Genomic DNA, 25,000 nt, shown 5'->3' on the forward strand with positions numbered 1-25,000 from the left:
TTAGCTGCTGCTAAAGCACCACCAGCTCTCAAGGAATGAGTGCTAAATAGAGAAATATCTCGAACAATCCCCTCAAAGCTAGATTTGAAGCAATCCCTCATACAGAAATAACTTAGCGGCTGTTAATGGATACTAGTCCGTGACCTAATTTGAATTTGTACAAGGTTCTGAGGTCGTTATGGCCTGTCTGAACTGGAAAATTTGCAACCTCACTTCAATAACACCTGAAAATTTTTACTGGACAGGTATGGCTCCCTTTCCTAAGTTTATCTGTCTTACTTCTATCAACATTAACAGTTACTTGGTCACTGTGAAAACTAATGTTCCCATATCTAATATGAAGAACCCAATATGGAAGACACCAGCAAAAGAAAGAATAAAAACACACATTTCGTAATTAAAGTAAATTATCTAGGTTGGACTTCTTGACAAGCTTCCTCATCATGTTTGGAGAAATTGGTTCTGTGTTATAAGCATGAGTTCCAATTATTCTGTTCGACAGTTGCACCTAGATGTCTAAGAAGGGAAAGAAAACATGATGTTGGTGCATACGAAGACTGATTCATATATTAAAATTGTTTAAACCACATGGGAGGATCTAAGACTCAAAAGAAAATATCCCATCTAAAATGCAAGATTCGTTAGCAAGCATTGAAACATGCTCATCTTTGTAAGGAAAAAGATCGGGAAATACAGGAATTAAAACTAAGGGAAAGACATCAAGACATTATATCGCGATGCCTTATGATACATTTACCACCCCTATGGAAACCAGAGATGAATCCACTATACCAGCTGGGATAAAGAATTTGCAGATGGTCACCATTTTGCCTACAATGAGGTGAGGCATACTACTTTTCGTAACTTTCCATAATAATTCCTCCATGTTTCTTCGATTTGTTTTTCTTGCGAAATTATGCATAATTTACATTTGCGGCATCGACATGAATACACTTGTGGCATCTTCAGTGTCTACAACTTACCAAAAAACACTACACTGAACGTTTGACTGGGATTGACTGCATCGCAAATACATTTTGCCATGATTTGTTCCTGATTGAGTCAAAGACATTGTGGGAGTTATTCCACATTCGCACACCATCTTGTCAATTCTGTCCAGGGTGAACCATGGGTGACCCTGTCTTTGAAATTCATAGTAATAATGGTTGTAATCATTGAGATTAGAAAAGACTGGGCAATGGGTGGTCGGGAAACGGGTTGTTGGGTTACGGGTGGTCGGGCAACGGGCGGTTGAGCAACGTAGGAATACATCGTCAAAATCTTTTTTAGATTACAATTCGTCCATCATGGTCTGGTGGATTGGACATGGATAACTGACTTCCACACTAACCAACAATTCTTCCAAAGAAGAATAATGAAACGTACCTGTACCTTCTACCCCAGGTATGATTTCTCCTTCTTCCATCACTTCAGTCTTCTCCAGGGTTTCTGGGTCATTTATTTATTTATTTGATCACTATTTATTTAATCAATATTTAAACAGGGACATCGCATTTAACATAGCTAGTTTAAAGAGAGCCCTGCAAAAACAAAATTTGACAATACAAAGTTACACATAAAATTGACAGACAAAAGTAAAACTCATCAGAGAAAATATATACAAAGTCTACGTAACTAATTTAATCTGTGTAAAAAACCGCTTACACTCAGTTTTAAAAGTTTTAAGGCTTTCCAGCGATCTTATTTCTTTGGGCAGATTATTAAAAGTGCACCCACCATTATATCTAAAACTGCCTTGATATTTAGTGCTTTTGGCCAAAGGAAGACGAATCAAATACCTGTGCCTGGTATTATATGTATGGTATTTCTTAGCTTGAGTAAAATCATTCAATAGGTAGGAGGGTGTTAAGCTGTTTATTGATTTGAAAACCAGTATGCATTTAAGATAGTCTCTACGAGACTGAAGGCTAGGCCAACCAAGAATATGAACAATATCTGTTTCACTCCCACCCCTATTCAAGATAATACTCGCTGCATGCCCATTAAGCTTATCAAGATAACCTTTAGATATAGCCCTACAACTATCCCATACAACTGAGCAATAGTAAAAAAGGGGGAGTATCACTGTGTTGTACAAAATGATACAGGATGACTGAGGCAAGATCTTTCGTGCTCTACACAACATTCCTAATCTAGACAAGATCTTCTTTCCCAAGTAATTAATGTGAGACTTCCAAGAAAGTGTTGGGTCCATAAAAACCCCTAGATATTTAAACTTTTGTAATCTCTCTTAAGTCTCGGCTGTTAGATGATATGGAGAACGACTTAGAGGCAAGCCTTTGATGGGTACCCACAAGCATTATTTTAGATTTGGTAGAGTTGACTATTAGGTAATTAGCACTAAGCCACTGAGTAATACTATCTAAATCAGATGACAGATTAGACTCAATGATGTTAACATTGTCACTAGCAAAGTAAAAAAGCGTATAATCAGCATATTCTCAACATTAGAATATCTAATGATATGGGATATGTCATTAATATACATTATGGAGAGCAAGCGCTACACTGGAGGGGCTCCAAAATCGATTTTTTTGAGGCTCTGAAACTATCCCATTAACACAAACACTTTGAGAACGATTGGTTAAGTACGAAAAAAACTATTGTCTGGCAGAGGTAGAAAGACAAAAGGACTGCACTAATTTATCTAAAAGAAGGTTGTGGTTGAGAGTGTCAAAAGCCTTGCTGAGATCTAAAAATACTAGTCCAGTCAACAATCCTTTTTCGATATTCTGTAAAAGGTTGTTAGTTACATGGGTCAAGTAGGTTGAAGTGCTGTAGAGAGGGCGAAAGTCAGACTACGATGGAGACAGCAAGTTGTTGAGCTGTAGATGGTCATAAACCATTTTGTGTACCCCTCTTTCAAGGATCTATGAGAATACAGGCAGAACAGATATGGGTCTATAGTTAGACGGATCACTTTTACTTCCAGCCTTATGTACATTCATCCGATTCATAGCCTTCACGTAAAGATCTGTTCATAAGCAAGGTAAGGAGCTCAGATATTTCGTCTGAACCATCCTTTAGAAGTCGTGCTGGTAATCCTGGGATGCCTGTTGATTTTTTCACTTTTAGAGACTTGATTACTTTTTAACAAACTCTGGTTCCATCTGAGAGAGCTTGAACGATGGCAGCAAACTTGTTTGCATTGGGATAATATAGGTACTAACTTGCAATAAACCCTCTATTAGACTTCCAATGATGGTTTTAAAAAATGACGCCAGAGGAGAAGATAATGTTTTGGGATCTGTGATATTATTTTCGTCGCCAACAAGAGTGTCGATCAGACAGTCTGTATAGTGAAGATACTAGTAGTTTACTTTTATTGGGGAAATTGATCTCGATCCAGACAGTTTCAAGCCCATGTGTAGGTATAATAGGGCAAGGGCAAACATTAAACTTTGATTTGTAATATATTGCTACTCTGCCGCCTCTCTGTTCATCTGGTGGATCCCTTACCAAAATTGAGTACACTTTTAGTATACTATTTCTGTAATCAAAGTGTACTGCAAATAATGCCCCATTCACACCAAAGCTTAAACATGTTTAAAAGTTGTTTTGTTAAACACAGTTTAATTTTTTTTTCTTCATAGAAACTATTTAGCCAAATATTTTTGACTTGAATGTAGCACATTGGAAATGCAAGTTAGCAAGTACTTGAATCCAATGGAAAATCAAGTTTTTCAGTTCTCTGTTTATAATTTTCATTCAATGAAAACCAGTTTAACAAACAGGGTTCGTACCCTTTTTCAGAAACAATTTTCCAGGACTTTTCCAGGACTTTTCCAGGCTTCAGATTATTTTTCCAGGACTCCAAAATTCACCTTAACCCTTTCACTCTCATAAGTATAAAAGATTCATTTCTACTTTCAATTTCAACACATTGTCAGACATACAAATGAGAACAAAGAAAACAGAGAATATCAACTTCTTTCATTGAACTCTTAATATCTCAGAAGTAACATCAGAAATCCGTGACTGATACTAAGTAGAATTAATATTCACATCTTGGGATTCAAAGTGGGGTTAATTATTTTTCAGCTCTTGGAGCTTTCCTTCCAACTGCTCTTCAATGTCCTTTAAGACTGCCCTTTTTTCCTTGGCAGATCTTCGCAAACTGTTTGATTTGGCAACCCAAGTAAGGTTTCTTGAATCTTCAGCCCTATCTGCAAATTCATCTGCAGTCTTTAAAAGAGCCTCTATATCAGTTTCAATTTGCCGTTTTTTCTTCTTCAGCACATCAATCCCATCCATTGCTGCCTTTCTTTTAAGCGTGTTTTCCTGGGACACTTTAATTCTCTTCTGCTCTTCTAGATAGGAAATATATTTCTGTCGCGCTCCAGCAGATGCCATAAGTAGTTGCTTTGAGATTTTTACATTGGCAAGGCCTCCAACTGATTCAATATGATCATGAATAATCCTCTGTGCAATGAACGATCTTTCCGACAGGTTCTCAACTGCCACTTCTTTGTTTACAGAAAATCCTCTTTCAACTGTGGCTTGACCATGAGACATTAGCAGCAATAATTCAACTACCCCCCATGCTTTTGCCAGTTGCTTATTACCAGCCATGTGTTCATATAACAGTGTGTCGACTCTTAAAGAGGATTCACTAGGGTCAAAATCTTCAAAGTCAGGATTACCTGCACATTCATCCAAAAACTGTCCAAACTGATATATCACCTCATCACACTCATCAGCCTTCAATCTGTGGGCTTCCACAAGAATTTCAAGAACTCTTTTCATTTTTTTGACACATCCTTCTTTCTCTGATGCCATTAGCCTTGGATCCAGACAAGACATACTTCTTACTAGTCGATAATTTATTGGTGTTTTGTCAAGCAGTTTAGAGGCTGTTTTTGCAAGAAAATCTTTACATTCCATTCTGAATTGAAGAACTTGCCTTTCACTCAATTTCCCAGATTTTTCTTTCAGCATGTGTTGTGCCACAAAGCCAACATCAACTTTCTGGTAGTCTAACTGCTGTTCTTTATCAGTGGGCTTCAACCTCAGGATCTTCAGAGGAGATGTTGCCTCGGTAACAAGTTTACCCTTGATAAACCTATTCAACAATGATTTCAACAAAGTGTACAAACTGATACTCATGAATGGCAGCATAGGTTTATCAGTCTGAAATGCTGTGAGAAAAGGATTGATCTGTTTTGCCACTGATGAGAAGAAGGCAATCTTTGCTGGCATCAAGGGATCACAGCAACTACTGCTAATGGTCTCGTAAGATTTGGACTTGGGATCAGTAACTTTCTTTGCCTTAACAGCATTAATGTATTTGACAATGTGAGGCCACACTTCCAGTGCTCGCTCGGCAACTGACACATTCTCTAACCACCGGTGCTGGCAGAATTTTAGGGGGAATACACTGCTACCAGTTATTCTAATGTAGTCTTCTCTTCGAGCCGGACTGTCTTTAAACAGCCAGTAAAGACTGGAGAGAGTTTTCTGCACCGTCCATCCAGCTGCATCACAACCATCCTTAAAAGCTCCATGCACAACATGTATACCACAACTGCCTGTGTTAAGGAGAGTGCAACTGAAATCACTCTTCAATTCTTGCTCTACCATTTCATAAAATTTCCAGTTAACCTTGGGCCCATCCATAGAGAGTTGAATCAGATTTCTACAGCTCAAGTCCTCTTTGCAAGAATGAAACTTTTGAAGCATATCCTCTGCACTAGAATGCCCAAGAAATTGTGAATCATAATAGCGAGTTTCAACTTTGTCATGATTCCAGATGCGAACATGGAAATCCATCTGCTTCTTTTGCAGTTCGTGATTCAAACTTTCATCAAACAAAAGCACATATCCCTTTGAAGATTTGACTTTTTCCTTTAGAAGACTCTTGAAACATGGTGCAATACCAAAGCAAGAAAGATAGGAGGCCTTTTTCTCCCCACAGGTAAATTTCTTTGCAATGTCACTGTCTGGAAACATTTGCTGCACTAAGAAGTTTATATCTGTACAGGAATTATACGAATAATGGCTGCTATTCACCTTTAGCGCCCACCAAATTTCAGCAGTTAAAGTATCATTCCTCGTCACGAACCCGGACATACCTGCTGTTGTACTAGCGGCACTACTTGATACAGTCAAAGTAGAGTTGTTACTTTCAGTGGCTGTTCGAGGGGCAGCGAAAGAGCTGTTCGAGAAAAGGTTTCTTATGTCACCTGTTGTATTTCTTTGTTGCTTTTCGATAAGATGAATATGCTTCTTTCCCTTTTCGTGGCTTTTCAATGCCGATTCTCCCATATTTGATACATCAAACGCTTTCATACAAACTCTACATTTTGCTTTAAACTTGTCCGCGTCACGTTCCAGCCACAATTTATAGGAAGAGTTTTCCAACCATCGGTCACTAAACAAGCATTTCCCAGGCATATTTCGGAACAAAACATTTAAAACTCAAGACGCCCATTCACTGAGTACCCGTTTACAAAATCATGCATGCATCAAGGTTACTACTGCGCATGAGCTTATGATGATACATGAGCCCTCGATCCAGAGTTACACTCGTGTCAGTTTCGGGAAACATGAAAAAATATAGATGCGGTCATGCGGTCAAAACCAGAAAGGAATACGTTATAAAAATACTAAAAAAACTTTGCTCATTTGTTTTAGAGAAAACTTTATTACTTTGTTCAGTTTAACAGATTTCCAGGACTTTCCAGGACCAGCATTACTTTTCCAGGACTTTCCAGTCCTGGAAAATGCGATAATAAAATTCCAGGACTTTCCAGGATTTCCAGGACCCGTACGAACCCTGAACAAAACATGTTTTGCTGGTGTGAATGGGGTATAAGTTACACAAAGTATACTTTCAGTAGACTTGAAGTATAGTTTACAGAGCTACTAAAAGTATACTTGCAGTATACTTGTTCCCACCTGAAATTGAAACACCCAAAAGTATACTTGAAGTATACTTGAAAGGTACTGAAAATTTTGCAGTGCACTTCAAGTATACTTCATGAGTAAAACCACTAGTGGCAAACTGACAAGTACAGTATGCACGAACAGGCATGCAACCACTAGTTAATACGGCATATATTCAGCTGTATTATATACTTGGCCAAGTCAGATAAGCATTCAAGCAAAAGTATGAAATTCATGTCTTTAATTTATTTGGTACAACTGACCATGACAAATAACCTAAAATTTGTACAATAAAAGACTGCTTCTAAATTGTCTTTTGATGCAAAAATATATATTTTACAATGAAATCCATCATTGGATTATTTCATAAGTTTTAACAATAAATTCCATGCAAATTATAACTGACTCTTACAATGTTGGGATACTTAACAAAAACTATTCATTGTTTCAAAACGAAGAATATCTATAAAATGGACTTCATCATTCAATCAATAAAACAGAAACAAATTTCATGAAAATCAGCAATGTCACTTACAATGTCTCTAGTTGGGATTAAAGCCAATAAAAAAATGGTTGTTGTAAAATGTAATAATCAAAAAATTGACTTTGTTATTTAATAATTAGAGAAGCAAGCAAGCCTTGTGCAAATCATAATAGAAAATAGTCTATCTATTGAGTATCCAATCATATCATTTTAATTAATCTTAATTCAATCGATTCAATTGTTTACTTTCCTGGCAGGTTGCCAACCACTTGCCCTTGTGGTTAGAGAACTAATTTTATTTCTCAGGGCTTGCTTGATTGTAGAGGCCTTCCCCCCTTGCTTTACCACAAAATCTGCAAAGAAAAAGAAACACAGGAGCTTAACTTTCTAGACTTATGCATGACAACAAGGTTGTGTTACTTTGGAAAACTCATACTCATACCACAATCAATAATCCAAGATCACTTAGATCAAAGGAACTTCTGAATACTTGCTTGGAGTTGTTTTCCTCACTTTTTTATATGGATGGTCCCAAAGTTTTTTTACAAGGCTGATCCTTGAGAAAGTCATGTGGATCAACATGTATAAGTGTACAGATTCCCAATAGTAATAAAATGACAAAAACACCAAATGCAATGTACTTACCCAAAATTGAGGAAACAATGTCAGCATTTAAGCCCTCTCTGGCATTTGCTCCGGTCAGATTCTTTCCCACTAACTCAGAATTTTTATAAAAGCAGCTGAGCAGGAAACATGCTGCTGAAGTTGGGCTGTTTTTACTCTTGGCTGTGTTTATGTGATCCTCGTATAAGTAGACACCTCTACCTTTTGACAACTCAACCATCTAAAAAGGACACACAAATTTAACCACAAGGTTTTCACAACAATCATGTCATGTTTTTAATGTTAAATTGAAGGAAGGCTATGGTGAACATTTGAATTTTGAAAGTGCATGACCACTAAGGCAGTGAAAGCACTTTCAACTGATTCCCTGCACAGAAGTTTTCAGGTAGTCCCTTTTACAATAGCCATGTAAGAAATTATTTAAAACTCTAAACAAACTCAGTCTACATTGCATTTGATGGTCAGATATGCCTCTTAAGCTCAAATTATAAAAAATATATAAATTCGATAACTTAAGCTTTACAGTCTAATTGCCAGGTATTAAGCCTTAAAGCATTTACCTTGAAGCGTGCTGCCATAATCTCAGGGACTTTCCCAGGTCTGGGGAGCTCTTCATAACAACCATTCACCACAACAGATAATTGGATTACATCATAGCTTTAATTACCTAGCTAACATGGGAAGATTAAATATAGCAATCAATCAGTGGGTCAATCTGCTTGACTGTCACCAGTATTTTAATTCATAAGTATGTAAATGTGGAAAAATAATCTTCCCTTCAAAATAATATTCATATCTTAATACAAGCATCACTATTTGAAACACATTAAGATGCATCATTAAAATACAATTTGCAAGAGTTACAGCCTTATTAAAGTGATTTAAAATGGTTTATTCCCTACTTTCAGAGTTATTGTAAAATTATACAAGATAGACTATGATCAACTGGTATCTGTCTTTCCCCTCACAATAAGTCAATCCAATGAGAAGCAAAAGGAAAAGCAGACAGGAAAATGCCCTGCACTCTCTATCTTATCATTAAATATATGAGTGCTAGTTATGTAAAAAGTGAGATATAATTACCTTGAGCCTTGAGTTGAGAAATTTCTTGATTTTGTGCAGCTATGATTTCCTTATACTCCTCACATTTTTGGCAGCTGTGCTGGAATGTGGACCTTGGCTTTTTTCCACCCACAGTTGGTCTTGGGGGAAGTTGTGGTTGACTCTGGGAGAAATCCCTGGGTCTTTTTCCACCAACTGTTGCTCTTGGGGTTTGTGAAGCTGATTTGGCAGAGTTGGAAGGGGGAGGAAGAGAGAGGGGGGGATGAAGGTAAGATGAACATTCAGATATAATATCTCTTCCACCAAAATATTCATCATCATCCATGGGTTCAGCCCTGTCAACATCATACTCCTCTTCATCAGATAAATTGGTAAATGGCTGCTTGCTTTCGACATCCAGATTTCTTGCTAAAGAGTTCATCTCTGCAAGTATGCGGTTATCCCTTTCCATCAAAGCAGCTCTTTCCTTTTCTTTTACAGCCTTTTCCCTTTCCTTGTTTTCCTTAGCCTTTTGTTGTTCTACTCGTTTCTTCTGTCTTTCTGCTTTCTTTCTTGCAATTTCTTCCCTATCCACCATTTCTTTTTGTGTGGATTCTTCACCCTCCTTCTCCTCACCGACATTCGTTCTGTTTTCCTTTGTTTGCTTTCCTATCTTTTTCATTTTACTTTGTTCTGTTTGTTTGGGGTTTTTCAATTTCTGCATGGCAACTTTTCTTTTCATCACTTCCTCTTTATCATCTGCAAGTTAAAACATCTCCAGCTATCAAAAAGATATCCATTAACAGTAAAAATAAACTTCAGTTGCAGCAACCAATCACAGCACAAGTTTGCAACAAAAGATTCTACATCTGTTTGTGATTTTGTTGCCTCCTCTTTCATCTATTTGAAGCTTGTTTTAAATTATTTTTATCAAATTAAATTATTTTATTAAATCCTATCAACAAAATATACAACTTGCAAGAGGCACACCATGTACCAGTAGTTTGTCACCATGCCTTTTCCATTGATTTAGGATTACAATATCCATTTCTATCCTTAATTACCTCCAGGGCTCGACACTAGCCACACATTGGTAGAAACACACATGGTTTTCAATCTCCACCAGCCAGTCTAGCTAGTAAGCAAACTGAAATTGTTGTAACATCTAAGTTGACACTAACCACTTGGCTAGTAAGTTGAAAAGTTAGGGTCGAGCCCTGACCTTAATCATGACTTTTTCAAAAAGATTTTAAGAAAATGGATTGTATTTAAAGTAGGTGGCACCATTTTCATCAATGTCATGCTTCCAAGATGAAAAACCGAGCCATTTCGTAACATTTCAGAGCTAATTCTTTCAGATTTGCATAGAAAAGCAAAATCAAACAACTTAGCTTCCTATCACAAGATGATCAAAACAAAAAAAGTGCTTAGACTCACCACTTTCAAAAATTATTGTGCACAAATAAAAGGTATCCCCATACTGTGCCTCTTTAAGGCCATCTTCTCTTGTTCTAAAGTCGTCGTCAGTTTTGATGTCCAAAATACCGTCATCTACAAACTGAACCAAGTAGTACACTGTACGAGCAGGAAAGAAACATAAATTAAAGGAAGTTTTACATATTAAAAGGAGAGTTAAATAGTACGAACTGAAAGTATTATTTCAAATATTTGCTCCTAAATTGTAAAAATATAATGCCCTAATTTTGACATGAAGTCATGTACAAACAAATAGAGAGTTACTGTTTTGTGGTCTCTGGGGTCTCTCTATTTAAATCACCCGCGATGTGCACACGTGGCCTGAATTCGAAAATGAGCGCGAAAATTATGAATAGACATTTCAAATTGCAAATCAACCACAAGAAAGCTAAATATATTTTATTTTCGCATTGTGAATATAATTTGAAAGATATTTTGGGCCGGAACAATCGATTTCAAAAGACCTGCAACCTGTTTCTGGAATATGTTTCACAACAAATCGAAGTAAGACAGAATCAACTGGTGAACGCACAATCGCTATGCTCTGATCGCTTTAATTCACGGCGAAGTTATGAACCCAAGGATTAACAGTTATAAGTTATTGAATTTAAGTGATAAAAATCCTTTTCGAAGGGCAAATAGCGAATTTCAATCTACCCTAACGATGTAAGCTTGATAATTTATGCAAACACATTCCGACGTGCTTTGATTAATTCACTGATTTTAACAAAGAATGGTAATTCAGAGTTAACACAAAAGGTCTCAAACCTTGATCCTCCAATCGTTTGGGAGCCTTGTTTGACCTTCTGGAGGTGATACTACCTTTCTTTGACATGGTTAGGGAACGATAACTATTTAAACACAGACTGTTGCTTCCACTGTAGCTTCCACTATAGCTTCCACTGTAGCTAAATGACGGTTAGCTTGGGCCAACTTGACCTTTGGTACACGAATTTCGCGCGCCTTTCTTAGAGATGCGTGCGCATCCAATAAGGGGCATTGTGGGTCATTCATGTCACTGGGATTATTCAGGTCAGCGATCGTATTGAGCGAGTATGGCGGATAACAATGAGAAAGTCAGAGGTCCATATTTGCAATATTTGTCCGATTCTTCCACGCGTAATGTTCCGAGAACTACAAAATATAGATGTGAAAAGAAAGCTAAATTAATGAGCGAGAGAGAGGAGAGCTGTCCAGAAGAAAGTAGCTTAACAAAAAGTCCCAGTCCGAGTTGTCAAAGGAATGAAGTAGTTCCCGGTATCTCAACGTCGTCTTTCTCTCCGGACGATTTTCAGTCGCCTGAACCGAACTATACTAATGCAAAAATGGAAGTTAACAGTTTTTCCAACAGTGGTGACGAATTTGAGACTGAAAGAGTTGAAGGGCTGATGTCGATGAGTGACGATCCAGCTCTATTTACTGATTTTGTCAAGGAAGATGATCGTGATATTTCTTATGCGGACGATTTTCCAGATGTTGTTGAAATGTTAGGTGAGGAGGAAACTGATGAGAAGAATACCGATGAAGAGAGCGACAACGACAGTGAATCATCTGATGATAATTCTAACCGACCTCTCTATCCTGGATGTCGTCTTTCACTTGGCATAAGCATGCTGCTAGTGGTCACGTTCTGCGTGAGGCATGCTCTCTCCGGGGTCGCTCTTGCTGATTTGCTCACTTTGATTGAGCTGCATTGCCTTTTACAGGGATACCATACTACACTACAACGACTCTCTTTTATAAGGAAAATATGTGATCTTGATTGACAGGTCCCTCTTGGGAGATTGGGCAAGTTGGCGCTGAATCTTTTTTAGACTTAAATTTCCTAATCTTTTTGTAATCTCTTCCACACGTTTGACTACATACGCTTTTCTTATGTTCCTATTCTTGACATTCCATGCCGCTTCTTCAAGAGTTTCTTTACATTTGATACACGATTTACAAGTTTTGCATGTATACGTAAAATCTTAGGGATATTGAAACACAGGCATGTTGATGACTACTTCTACTTACAACGACTTCACTATAAATAATAAATTCTAACCCCTAGAGATTCGGACAGCCTTCAACAGTACAAGACAAGTCTTGGGCAAGTCCTAGACAAGCTTAGCCAACATCTCTCTTGGGATTTAAACTTGGTGGGCAAGCTTGTGCAGATCACGTCACGTGCAACATTTCTTGACATCTCACACCACATAAGTACCAACCATAGGACATTTCGTGACACCCATACCACGTAAGGACTGGCTCTAAAACATTGCGCTCATTTTTAATCAGATGACTGTCCATGCGCATCACTCAAATAGGTACCCCAATATGGATGACATTTACACTACCATTACATATATAGCTCAAACTGTCCCCTCTCCTTAAAAACAGACATGGCCGACACATGGAGAAAAGATATATTTAGGTATCCTTAAACATGGATTAATCCTGTCATAAACTCAGGTTTAATAAGTTTAAGTTGATGTTTAAGTCACTTATACCTAGATTTAAGTTGGAATTAAACCTGGCTTATACTATCTTAAGGCTAAAACTTAATGCAGGTTTAAGTGCACATTAAATGTGTCCAAAACATTCCTGTATGTTTAAGTACTGTTTAATTGAAGTAAACAGAGCTCAAACATTTAATGTTGTCAAAGTACCATTTAATGCAAATTAATCTGCTCAAAATTTGTTGCTTATTTTAGTTTTGAATCAAATTTGTGAAATCAGTGAAATATTATTGTTTTGTTTCATTACTAAACTGCCACCCACCAGGTCACATATCACACTAAACAATATATGTTTCAAGTTTCTTTTATTTTAAATTCACTGGTACACATTCTTAAAGCTACTGCCTATTTGTAATTAACCCTTTAACTCCCAGGAGTGATTAACAAGTAACTTCTCCCTAAAATATCTTGAACTTATCCAGCAAAGAGATAATGAGAATTCTCAAACTTATCAGGTATAGGTCTTTGTCTTGATATCACACCAGATTCTCATAACTAAGTTACAGGGAAATATGTAGCAGCTAGAGAGAATAGTTACCAATCAGATCTTGGGAGTTAAAGGGTTAAAATGTCACACATACCTAGCTTATTTATGCTTGACAGGAACAAATTTTCCCCGTCATAAGTCAATAAATTTAACAATACTTGGAAGAAACTATCCCTGTGATCTAGATGACAATAATTTGTTCTAACAAAACAATTACTTCAGTTTGCCATTAAATACATGATAAATAAATGAATAAAAAGTAGAAAAAGTGTTAAGTATTTTTTCAATCACGACTCTTTGTTTATCTGCCTGACAGCCCAAAGTGGGCCAGCAGGTGCAGGCCTCTCCGACATGCCACCAACACTCCTTGGCTTAGCCATTGCCCTGGCATGGGGGGTCAAATTATTTTTGTAGGTTCTGTCTAGCCTGGCTTTTGCATTTGTCAAGCTTGTTCTTTCCCATGATAGCTTCTTGGTTACATATCTTGCCAGTTTCTTTTCTTTTTCACCAGTAATGAAATCTTCTTGCTCCTCATAATCTGATTCTTCGCTACTCATATAATCAATGTAAAGGATTTCACTATAATACTGTTTTTCTTTTGGTGTCATAGAAGCTTGTAGCATCTCATAGGATGACTGACGCCTTTCCAGTTTCTAATGGAACAAAAAGCAACAATTTAGTCATTATTTAGTTAATAACCAGACCAAATTATATCTATGAAACATATAATTTATTGTCAAATGGAAATACTTTTCTAACTCAAAATGATATCCCACAAAAGATATAAAATATGAAAATAACAATCAGCAATAAATAGAACTCCCAGAAAAAAATTCATGCTACAAAACAGTACTAAATTAAAGCAAACCCATATTATTTGGTTAACCACCAGCAAGGTTGACTTTCCTAATTAATGTGTATTTGTACACCAGTTGTAAACATACCAGTCCTACTTACAGTGTATGACAAATTTGTGCATGGCATTGTTTCATTTTTTGTTGCTGTATATTATCCCACATTGTATTGTGGTACAATGCCATGAACAAATTTGCCACAGTATTAAACATCACTTGTTGTCAAACTGAATTGAAACGTTTGATTCAGAAGCCATGCTTCAGCCACACTATCTTGAAAATTTATTCTTGAATATAGGTTTAGCATGGCAAAAGCAAGACAACTTAGCTAGTCCTTACATTTAGCAAACGCCTGCTCCTTTTGCACTTTTCTTTATGCTCTTCATTTTTCCCTTTTCTTATCCTCTGCTCTCTTTCTTTAGTTGTTTTGAAGTACCGATAAAACTGAGCTGTTGAGTTAAAAACAATAATTATTATCGCTGCATGATATCCTAAAATTACAATACAATGACAAGTCTATGTGTATATGTAACATCAGCTTATGGATATATATTAATTAAAAGAATTAATGCTGGTAATATTGTGTTTTCCCTCTCAGTTTTTAAGTTTTCTGTCCAACATATTTCAGAAAATTTGTTTGATTTTGCACAAGGTAAATGCTTCTTGTTCTAACTTGCACACAACATTAAAACTTGATTCCTGTAATGTAATACCTTCCATTTGTAAGTCAGTCCATAGGCAACTTTCTCCTCCATGCTCTTTTTTCAGTACTTCTTTCACTTTTGTAAAAATACTCTGGTTTCTCTCTGACTGTGGACTGTAATAAAAATGAGAATGTTATTTTTGTTTTAAACAATAGCCAGAGGCAGTTATAATAATATTATTATTATTATTCAGCCAAAAAAGGAAATAATAATTCAAGTAAAGCAGTTATACAAGAGGGACAATTTTCTAATCACTGCTGGTACAGTGCAGAAGCTACATGCTTTTTACACCTTCAAACTGACATTAGGATTTCTGGTTCTTGGAGGGCAAAGATTTCTTAAAACAAAAATTTGCATGTATTAATCTATCAGCAACATAATAGACCCATTTCAAGCGTGACGTCACATCACGTGACTTTGTGAACTGGAGGACAAGCAAATGTTAACAAACTCTTGATTCCACTACGCGTTACGATCGAAGAGAGCAATAAGGCAAAATATTTTGAAGTTCTTGCACTATGGTTAACTTTTGTGCCGTTGATGGGTGCTCAAATCGTTCTAATAGAGAAAAGGATCGAAGTTATTTTCGACTGCCAGCGATAATAACAAGACCGAACGACGAAAAGCAAGCCCTTAGTAAGGAACGTCGAGCAACTTGGCTAGCCAGGATACGACGAGATGATCTTTCTTCAAATCCAAGCGATTTTGTAAGAGTTTGCAGCGACCATTTTATATCAGGTACGTAAATATATATACTACAAGATTCGAATTTCGGAACAAGCGAATGACTCTGACTTTCGATCGCGTGTTGTTGTCAATTCGATTGTTTTCCTGCTCCACGAAAACGCTATTGTATAGCTTGTTTTCCTGAACATTTTACTCAAGTTTTCCCGAGCGTGCGATCGCTGCATTTTCCGAGCGTTTTCCTCGCAGAATTACCAATGGTAAATGCCATGAAAACATGATGTTTGTCGATTGTTTTCCTGCTCCACGAAAACGCTAGTGTCTAGCTTGTTTTCCTGAACGTTATTCTATAATTTTCCCAAGCGCGCGAACGTTGCATTTGTTGAGCATTTTCCTGCAGAATTGCAAACGGTAAATGCCAAAAAAACAAGAAAATCGTCGATTGTTTTCCTACTCCACGAAAACGCCATTGATAGCTTGTTTTCCAGAACGTTTTTCTATAGTTTTCCCGAGCGCGCGATTGCTGCATTTTCCAAGCGTATTCCCAGATAATTACTAATAGCATGAAAACATGATCTTTGTCGATTTTTACCTGCTCCATGGAAACGCTAATGTATGGCTTGTTCAACCGAAAGTTTTTCTCTACTTTTCCCGAGTACGCGAACGATACTGTTCTCACAGAATTACTAACGACCGTGATTAAGAAATGGAGATGTGCTGTTCGTCTCTTGTTTCCCTGCTCTATGGAAACACTTGTGAACAGCTTGCATTGTTTTCCTGTAGCTTTTTGTAGTTTAATTAAGCTTATTGAATCATTTGAGTGGATTGGATCATTTCAGGCAGTTGGGTCACTTGCACTGATTGGGTCATTTTCGCTGATGGCCACATGTTAGGTTCTGCTGTTTCAGAAAGTAAATGTTATATGAAATTATTGGGTCATCTGAAACAGTTAGGTCACTGGAACCAATTTGGTCCTTTGAGGCAATTCTGTCATTTGGGCCAGTTGGATCATTTGAGGCAGTTGGCTTTAATTGGCTGATTGGGTCATTAGAGGTAGTTGGGTCACTAGAACTGGTTGACTCATTTGAGGCAATTCAGTCATCTGAACCAGTTGGTTCATTTAAGGCAGTTGGCTATTATTGACTGATCGGGTCATTTAAGGCAATTCAATCATTTGAGCTGGTTGGGTAGTTTAAGGCAATTCAGTCATTTGAGGTGCTTGGGTCATTTGAGGCAATTTAGTTATTTGAGCTGGTTGAGTCATTTGAGGCAATTCAGACATTTGAGCTGGTTGGGTCACTTGAGGCAATTCAGTCATTTGAGCCAGTTGGGTCATTTGAGGCAATTGTGTTATTTGAGCTGGTTGGATCATCTGGGGCAATTCAGTGATTTGAGCTGCTTGGATCATTTGAGGCAATTCGGCCATTTTAGCTGGTTGAGTCATTTGAGGCAATTCAGTCATTTGAGCTGCTTGGGTCATTTTAGGCAATTTTGTCATTTGAGCTGGTTGAGTCACTTGAGGCGATTCAGTCATTTGAGCCAATTGGGTCATTTGAGGCAGTTGTGGCATTTGAGCTAGTTGGATCATTTGAGGCAATTTGGTCATTTGAGCTGGCTGGATCATTTGAGGCAATTCAGACATTTGAGCTGGTTGAGTCATTTGAGGCAATTCAGTCATTTGAGCTGGTTGGGTCATTTGAGGCAATTCAGTCACTGGAGCTGGTTGGATCATTTGAGGCAATTGTGGCATTTGAGCTGGTTGGATCATTTGGGGCAATTCAGTCATTTGAGCCAGTTGGGTCATTTCAGGCAACTGAGGTATTTGAGGTGGCTGGATCATTTGAGGCAATTCAGTCATTTGAGCTGCTTAGGTCATTTGAGGCAATTTAGTCATTTGAGCAGCTTGGGTCATTTGAGGCAATTTAGTCATTTGTGCTGGTTGAGTCTTTTGAGGCAATTCAGACATTTGAGCTCGTTGGGTCATTTGAGGCAATTCAGGCATTTGAGTCAGTTGGGTCATTTGAGGCAATTGTAGCATTTGAGCTGGTTGGATCATTTGAGGCAATTCAGTCATTTAAGCTGGTCGAGTTATTTGAGGCAATTCAGTCATTTGAGCCAGTTGGGTCATTTGGGGCAATTCAGTCATTTGAGCTGGTTGGGTCATTTGAGCTGCTTGGGTCATTCGAGGCAATTCAGTCATTTGAGCTGCTTGGGTCATTTGAGGCAATTTAGTCATTTGAACTGGTTGAGTCATTTGAGGTAATTCAGACATTTGAGCTGGTTGGATCATTTGAGGCAATTGTGGCATTTGAGCTGGTTTGATCATTTAAGGCAATTTAGTCATTTGAGCTGGTTAAGTCATTTGAGGCAATTCAGCCATTTGAGCCAGTTGGGTCATTTGAGGCAATTCTGTCATTTAAGCTGGTCGAGTTATTTGAGGCAATTCAGTCATTTGAGCCAGTTGGGTCATTTGAGGCAATTTAGTCATTTGAGCTGGTTGGATCATTTGAGGCAACTCGGTCATTTGAGCTGGTTGGACCATTTGAGGCAATTTAGTCATTTGAACTGGTTGAGTCATTTGAGGTAATTCAGACATTTGAGCTGGTTGGATCATTTGAGGCAATTCAGCCATTTGAGCCAGTTGGGTCATTTGAGGCAATTCAGTCATTTGAGCTGGTTGGATCATTCGAGGCAATTCAGTCATTTGGGCCAGTTGGGTCATTTGAGGCAATTCGGTCATTTGAGCTGGTTGGACCATTTGAGGCAATTTAGTCATTTGAACTGGTTGAGTCATTTGAGGTAATTCAGACATTTGAGCTGGTTGGATCATTTGAGGCAATTCAGTCATTTAAGCTGGTCGAGTTATTTGAGGCAATTCAGTCATTTGAGCCAGTTGGGTCATTTGAGGCAATTCAGTCATTTGAGCTGGTTGGATCATTTGAGGCAATTCAGTCATTTGGGCCAGTTGGGTCATTTGAGGCAATTCGGTCATTTGAGCTGGTTGGACCATTTGAGGCAATTTAGTCATTTGAACTGGTTAAGTCATTTGAGGTAATTCAGACATTTGAGCTGGTTGGATCATTTGAGGCAATTCATTTATTTAAGCTGGTCGAGTTATTTGAGGCAATTTAGTCATTTGAACTGGTTGAGTCATTTGAGGTAATTCAGACATTTGAGCTGGTTGGATCATTTGAGGCAATTGTGGCATTTGAGCTGGTTGGATCATTTCAGGCAATTCAGTCATTTGAGCTGGTTGAGTCATTTGAGGCAATTCAGTCATTTGAGCCAGTTGGGGCATTTGAGGCAATTCAGTCATTTGAGCTGGTTGGATCGTTTGAGTCAATTCAGTCATTTGAGCTGGTTGGACCATTTGAGGCAATTTAGTCATTTGAACTGGTTGAGTCATTTGAGGTAATTCAGACATTTGAGCTGGTTGGATCATTTGAGGCAATTGTGGCATTTGAGCTGGTTTGATCATTTAAGGCAATTCAGTCATTTGAGCTGGTTGAGTCATTTGAGGCAATTCAGCCATTTGAGCCAGTTGGGTCATTTGAGGCAATTCTGTCATTTAAGCTGGTCGAGTTATTTGAGGCAATTCAGTCATTTGAGCCAGTTGGGTCATTTGAGGCAATTCAGTCATTTAAGCTGGTTGGATCATTTGAGGCAATTCAGTCATTTGGGCCAGTTGGGTCATTTGAGGCAACTCGGTCATTTGAGCTGGTTGGACCATTTAAGGCAATTTAGTCATTTGAACTGGTTGAGTCATTTGAGGTAATTCAGACATTTGAGCTGGTTGGATCATTTGAGGCAATTCAGCCATTTGAGCCAGTTGGGTCATTTGAGGCAATTCAGTCATTTGAGCTGGTTGGATCATTCGAGGCAATTCAGTCATTTGGGCCAGTTGGGTCATTTGAGGCAATTCGGTCATTTGAGCTGGTTGGACCATTTGAGGCAATTTAGTCATTTGAACTGGTTGAGTCATTTGAGGTAATTCAGACATTTGAGCTGGTTGGATCATTTGAGGCAATTGTGGCATTTGAGCTGGTTTGATCATTTAAGGCAATTCAGTCATTTGAGCTGGTTAAGTCATTTGAGGCAATTCAGCCATTTGAGCCAGTTGGGTCATTTGAGGCAATTCTGTCATTTAAGCTGGTCGAGTTATTTGAGGCAATTCAGTCATTTGAGCCAGTTGGGTCATTTGAGGCAATTTAGTCATTTGAGCTGGTTGGATCATTTGAGGCAATTCAGTCATTTGGGCCAGTTGGGTCATTTGAGGCAATTCGGTCATTTGAGCTGGTTGGACCATTTGAGGCAATTTAGTCATTTGAACTGGTTGAGTCATTTGAGGTAATTCAGACATTTGAGCTGGTTGGATCATTTGAGGCAATTCATTTATTTAAGCTGGTCGAGTTATTTGAGGCAATTTAGTCATTTGAACTGGTTGAGTCATTTGAGGTAATTCAGACATTTGAGCTGGTTGGATCATTTGAGGCAATTGTGGCATTTGAGCTGGTTGGATCATTTAAGGCAATTCAGTCATTTGAGCTGGTTGAGTCATTTGAGGCAATTCAGTCATTTGAGCCAGTTGGGTCATTTGAGGCAATTCAGTCATTTGAGCTGGTTGGATCGTTTGAGTCAATTCAGTCATTTGAGCTGGTTGGACCATTTGAGGCAATTTTGTCATTTGAACTGGTTGAGTCATTTGAGGCAATTCATTTATTTAAGCTGGTCGAGTTATTTGAGGCAATTTAGTCATTTGAACTGGTTGAGTCATTTGAGGTAATTCAGACATTTGAGCTGGTTGGATCATTTGAGGCAATTGTGGCATTTGAGCTGGTTTGATCATTTAAGGCAATTCAGTCATTTGAGCTGGTTGAGTCATTTGAGGCAAGTTAGCCATTTGAGCCAGTTGGGTCATTTGAGGCAATTCTGTCATTTAAGCTGGTCGAGTTATTTGAGGCAATTCAGTCATTTGAGCCAGTTGGGTCATTTGAGGCAATTCAGTCATTTGAGCTGGTTGGATCATTTGAGGCAATTCAGTCATTTGGGCCAGTTGGGTCATTTGAGGCAATTCGGTCATTTGAGCTGGTTGGACCATTTGAGGCAATTTAGTCATTTGAACTGGTTAAGTCATTTGAGGTAATTCAGACATTTGAGCTGGTTGGATCATTTGAGGCAATTCATTTATTTAAGCTGGTCGAGTTATTTGAGGCAATTTAGTCATTTGAACTGGTTGAGTCATTTGAGGTAATTCAGACATTTGAGCTGGTTGGATCATTTGAGGCAATTGTGGCATTTGAGCTGGTTGGATCATTTCAGGCAATTCAGTCATTTGAGCTGGTTGAGTCATTTGAGGCAATTCAGTCATTTGAGCCAGTTGGGGCATTTGAGGCAATTCAGTCATTTGAGCTGGTTGGATCGTTTGAGTCAATTCAGTCATTTGAGCTGGTTGGACCATTTGAGGCAATTTAGTCATTTGAACTGGTTGAGTCATTTGAGGTAATTCAGACATTTGAGCTGGTTGGATCATTTGAGGCAATTGTGGCATTTGAGCTGGTTTGATCATTTAAGGCAATTCAGTCATTTGAGCTGGTTGAGTCATTTGAGGCAATTCAGCCATTTGAGCCAGTTGGGTCATTTGAGGCAATTCTGTCATTTAAGCTGGTCGAGTTATTTGAGGCAATTCAGTCATTTGAGCCAGTTGGGTCATTTGAGGCAATTCAGTCATTTAAGCTGGTTGGATCATTTGAGGCAATTCAGTCATTTGGGCCAGTTGGGTCATTTGAGGCAACTCGGTCATTTGAGCTGGTTGGACCATTTAAGGCAATTTAGTCATTTGAACTGGTTGAGTCATTTGAGGTAATTCAGACATTTGAGCTGGTTGGATCATTTGAGGCAATTCAGCCATTTGAGCCAGTTGGGTCATTTGAGGCAATTCAGTCATTTGAGCTGGTTGGATCATTCGAGGCAATTCAGTCATTTGGGCCAGTTGGGTCATTTGAGGCAATTCGGTCATTTGAGCTGGTTGGACCATTTGAGGCAATTTAGTCATTTGAACTGGTTGAGTCATTTGAGGTAATTCAGACATTTGAGCTGGTTGGATCATTTGAGGCAATTGTGGCATTTGAGCTGGTTTGATCATTTAAGGCAATTCAGTCATTTGAGCTGGTTAAGTCATTTGAGGCAATTCAGCCATTTGAGCCAGTTGGGTCATTTGAGGCAATTCTGTCATTTAAGCTGGTCGAGTTATTTGAGGCAATTCAGTCATTTGAGCCAGTTGGGTCATTTGAGGCAATTTAGTCATTTGAGCTGGTTGGATCATTTGAGGCAATTCAGTCATTTGGGCCAGTTGGGTCATTTGAGGCAATTCGGTCATTTGAGCTGGTTGGACCATTTGAGGCAATTTAGTCATTTGAACTGGTTGAGTCATTTGAGGTAATTCAGACATTTGAGCTGGTTGGATCATTTGAGGCAATTCATTTATTTAAGCTGGTCGAGTTATTTGAGGCAATTTAGTCATTTGAACTGGTTGAGTCATTTGAGGTAATTCAGACATTTGAGCTGGTTGGATCATTTGAGGCAATTGTGGCATTTGAGCTGGTTGGATCATTTAAGGCAATTCAGTCATTTGAGCTGGTTGAGTCATTTGAGGCAATTCAGTCATTTGAGCCAGTTGGGTCATTTGAGGCAATTCAGTCATTTGAGCTGGTTGGATCGTTTGAGTCAATTCAGTCATTTGAGCTGGTTGGACCATTTGAGGCAATTTTGTCATTTGAACTGGTTGAGTCATTTGAGGCAATTCATTTATTTAAGCTGGTCGAGTTATTTGAGGCAATTTAGTCATTTGAACTGGTTGAGTCATTTGAGGTAATTCAGACATTTGAGCTGGTTGGATCATTTGAGGCAATTGTGGCATTTGAGCTGGTTTGATCATTTAAGGCAATTCAGTCATTTGAGCTGGTTGAGTCATTTGAGGCAAGTTAGCCATTTGAGCCAGTTGGGTCATTTGAGGCAATTCTGTCATTTAAGCTGGTCGAGTTATTTGAGGCAATTCAGTCATTTGAGCCAGTTGGGTCATTTGAGGCAATTCAGTCATTTGAGCTGGTTGGATCATTTGAGGCAAGTCAGTCATTTGAGCCAGTTGGGTCATTTGAGGCAACTCGGTCATTTGAGCTGGTTGGACCATTTGAGGCAATTTAGTCATTTGAACTGGTTGAGTCATTTGAGGTAATTCAGACATTTGAGCTGGTTGGATCATTTGAGGCAATTCAGCCATTTGAGCCAGTTGGGTCATTTGAGGCAATTCAGTCATTTGAGCTGGTTGGATCATTCGAGGCAATTCAGTCATTTGGGCCAGTTGGGTCATTTGAGGCAATTCGGTCATTTGAGCTGGTTGGACCATTTGAGGCAATTTAGTCATTTGAACTGGTTGAGTCATTTGAGGTAATTCAGACATTTGAGCTGGTTGGATCATTTGAGGCAATTCAGTCATTTAAGCTGGTCGAGTTATTTGAGGCAATTCAGTCATTTGAGCCAGTTGGGTCATTTGAGGCAATTCAGTCATTTGAGCTGGTTGGATCATTTGAGGCAATTCAGTCATTTGGGCCAGTTGGGTCATTTGAGGCAATTCGGTCATTTGAGCTGGTTGGACCATTTGAGGCAATTTAGTCATTTGAACTGGTTGAGTCATTTGAGGTAATTCAGACATTTGAGCTGGTTGGATCATTTGAGGCAATTGTGGCATTTGAGGTGGTTTGATCATTTAAGGCAATTCAGTCATTTGAGCTGGTTAAGTCATTTGAGGCAATTCAGCCATTTGAGCCAGTTGGGTCATTTGAGGCAATTCTGTCATTTAAGCTGGTCGAGTTATTTGAGGCAATTCAGTCATTTGAGCCAGTTGGGTCATTTGAGGCAATTTAGTCATTTGAGCTGGTTGGATCATTTGAGGGAATTCAGTCATTTAGGCCAGTTGGGTCATTTGAGGCAATTCGGTCATTTGAGCTGGTTGGACCATTTGAGGCAATTTAGTCATTTGAACTGGTTGAGTCATTTGAGGTAATTCAGACATTTGAGCTGGTTGGATCATTTGAGGCAGTTCATTTATTTAAGCTGGTCGAGTTATTTGAGGCAATTTAGTCATTTGAACTGGTTGAGTCATTTGAGGTAATTCAGACATTTGAGCTGGTTGGATCATTTGAGGCAATTGTGGCATTTGAGCTGGTTTGATCATTTAAGGCAATTCAGTCATTTGAGCTGGTTGAGTCATTTGAGGCAATTCAGTCATTTGAGCCAGTTGGGTCATTTGAGGCAATTCAGTCATTTGAGCTGGTTGGATCGTTTGAGTCAATTCAGTCATTTGAGCTGGTTGGACCATTTGAGGCAATTTTGTCATTTGAACTGGTTGAGTCATTTGAGGTAATTCAGACATTTGAGCTGGTTGGATCATTTGAGGCAATTGTGGCATTTGAGCTGGTTTGATCATTTAAGGCAATTCAGTCATTTGAGCTGGTTGAGTCATTTGAGGCAATTCAGCCATTTGAGCCAGTTGGGTCATTTGAGGCAATTCTGTCATTTAAGCTGGTCGAGTTATTTGAGGCAATTCAGTCATTTGAGCAAGTTGGGTCATTTGAGGCAATTCAGTCATTTGAGCTGGTTGGATCATTTGAGGCAATTCAGTCATTTGGGCCAGTTGGGTCATTTGAGGCAACTCGGTCATTTGAGCTGGTTGGACCATTTAAGGCAATTTAGTCATTTGAACTGGTTGAGTCATTTGAGGTAATTCAGACATTTGAGCTGGTTGGATCATTTGAGGCAATTCAGCCATTTGAGCCAGTTGGGTCATTTGAGGCAATTCAGTCATTTGAGCTGGTTGGATCATTCGAGGCAATTCAGTCATTTGGGCCAGTTGGGTCATTTGAGGCAATTCGGTCATTTGAGCTGATTGGACCATTTGAGGCAATTTAGTCATTTGAACTGGTTGAGTCATTTGAGGTAATTCAGACATTTGAGCTGGTTGGATCATTTGAGGCAATTCAGTCATTTAAGCTGGTCGAGTTATTTGAGGCAATTCAGTCATTTGAGCCAGTTGGGTCATTTGAGGCAATTCAGTCATTTGAGCTGGTTGGATCATTCGAGGCAATTCAGTCATTTGGGCCAGTTGGGTCATTTGAGGCAATTCGGTCATTTGAGCTGGTTGGACCATTTGAGGCAATTTAGTCATTTGAACTGGTTGAGTCATTTGA

At 38.6% G+C, this 25,000-nt stretch overlaps 3 protein-coding genes across 3 annotated transcripts; all 3 read right to left on the minus strand.

The window, feature by feature from the left end:
* Nucleotides 1-3,935: 3,935 nt before the first annotated feature.
* Nucleotides 3,936-6,807, minus strand: LOC149048688 (uncharacterized). The gene has a single exon (XM_089202275.1). The coding sequence runs from the start codon at nt 6,412-6,414 to the stop codon at nt 4,048-4,050; it is 2,367 nt and encodes a 788-aa protein (XP_089058401.1). The 5' UTR covers nt 6,415-6,807; the 3' UTR covers nt 3,936-4,047.
* A 326-nt stretch (nt 6,808-7,133) lies between these two features.
* On the minus strand, nt 7,134-11,852 carry LOC149048689 (uncharacterized). Its single transcript, XM_089202280.1, has 6 exons — nt 11,300-11,852; nt 10,493-10,630; nt 9,100-9,814; nt 8,575-8,644; nt 8,036-8,234; nt 7,134-7,743 (listed from the first exon to the last, which is right to left on the minus strand). Exons 1-6 carry the CDS (start codon nt 11,364-11,366, stop codon nt 7,625-7,627), a joined length of 1,308 nt encoding a protein of 435 aa, XP_089058406.1. The 5' UTR covers nt 11,367-11,852; the 3' UTR covers nt 7,134-7,624.
* Nucleotides 11,853-13,317: 1,465 nt separating this feature from the next.
* LOC149048690 (uncharacterized) lies at nt 13,318-15,377 on the minus strand. The gene is made up of 3 exons (XM_089202279.1): nt 15,084-15,377; nt 14,710-14,819; nt 13,318-14,169 (listed from the first exon to the last, which is right to left on the minus strand). The coding sequence occupies exons 1-3, from the start codon at nt 15,088-15,090 to the stop codon at nt 13,804-13,806; spliced, it is 483 nt and encodes a 160-aa protein (XP_089058405.1). The 5' UTR covers nt 15,091-15,377; the 3' UTR covers nt 13,318-13,803.
* Nucleotides 15,378-25,000: the final 9,623 nt, after the last annotated feature.

The sequence above is a fragment of the Pocillopora damicornis genome, chromosome 3 (genome assembly GCF_964200805.1).
Source record: "Pocillopora damicornis chromosome 3, jaPocDami1.2, whole genome shotgun sequence".
Classification (NCBI taxonomy): Eukaryota; Metazoa; Cnidaria; class Anthozoa; order Scleractinia; family Pocilloporidae; genus Pocillopora; species Pocillopora damicornis.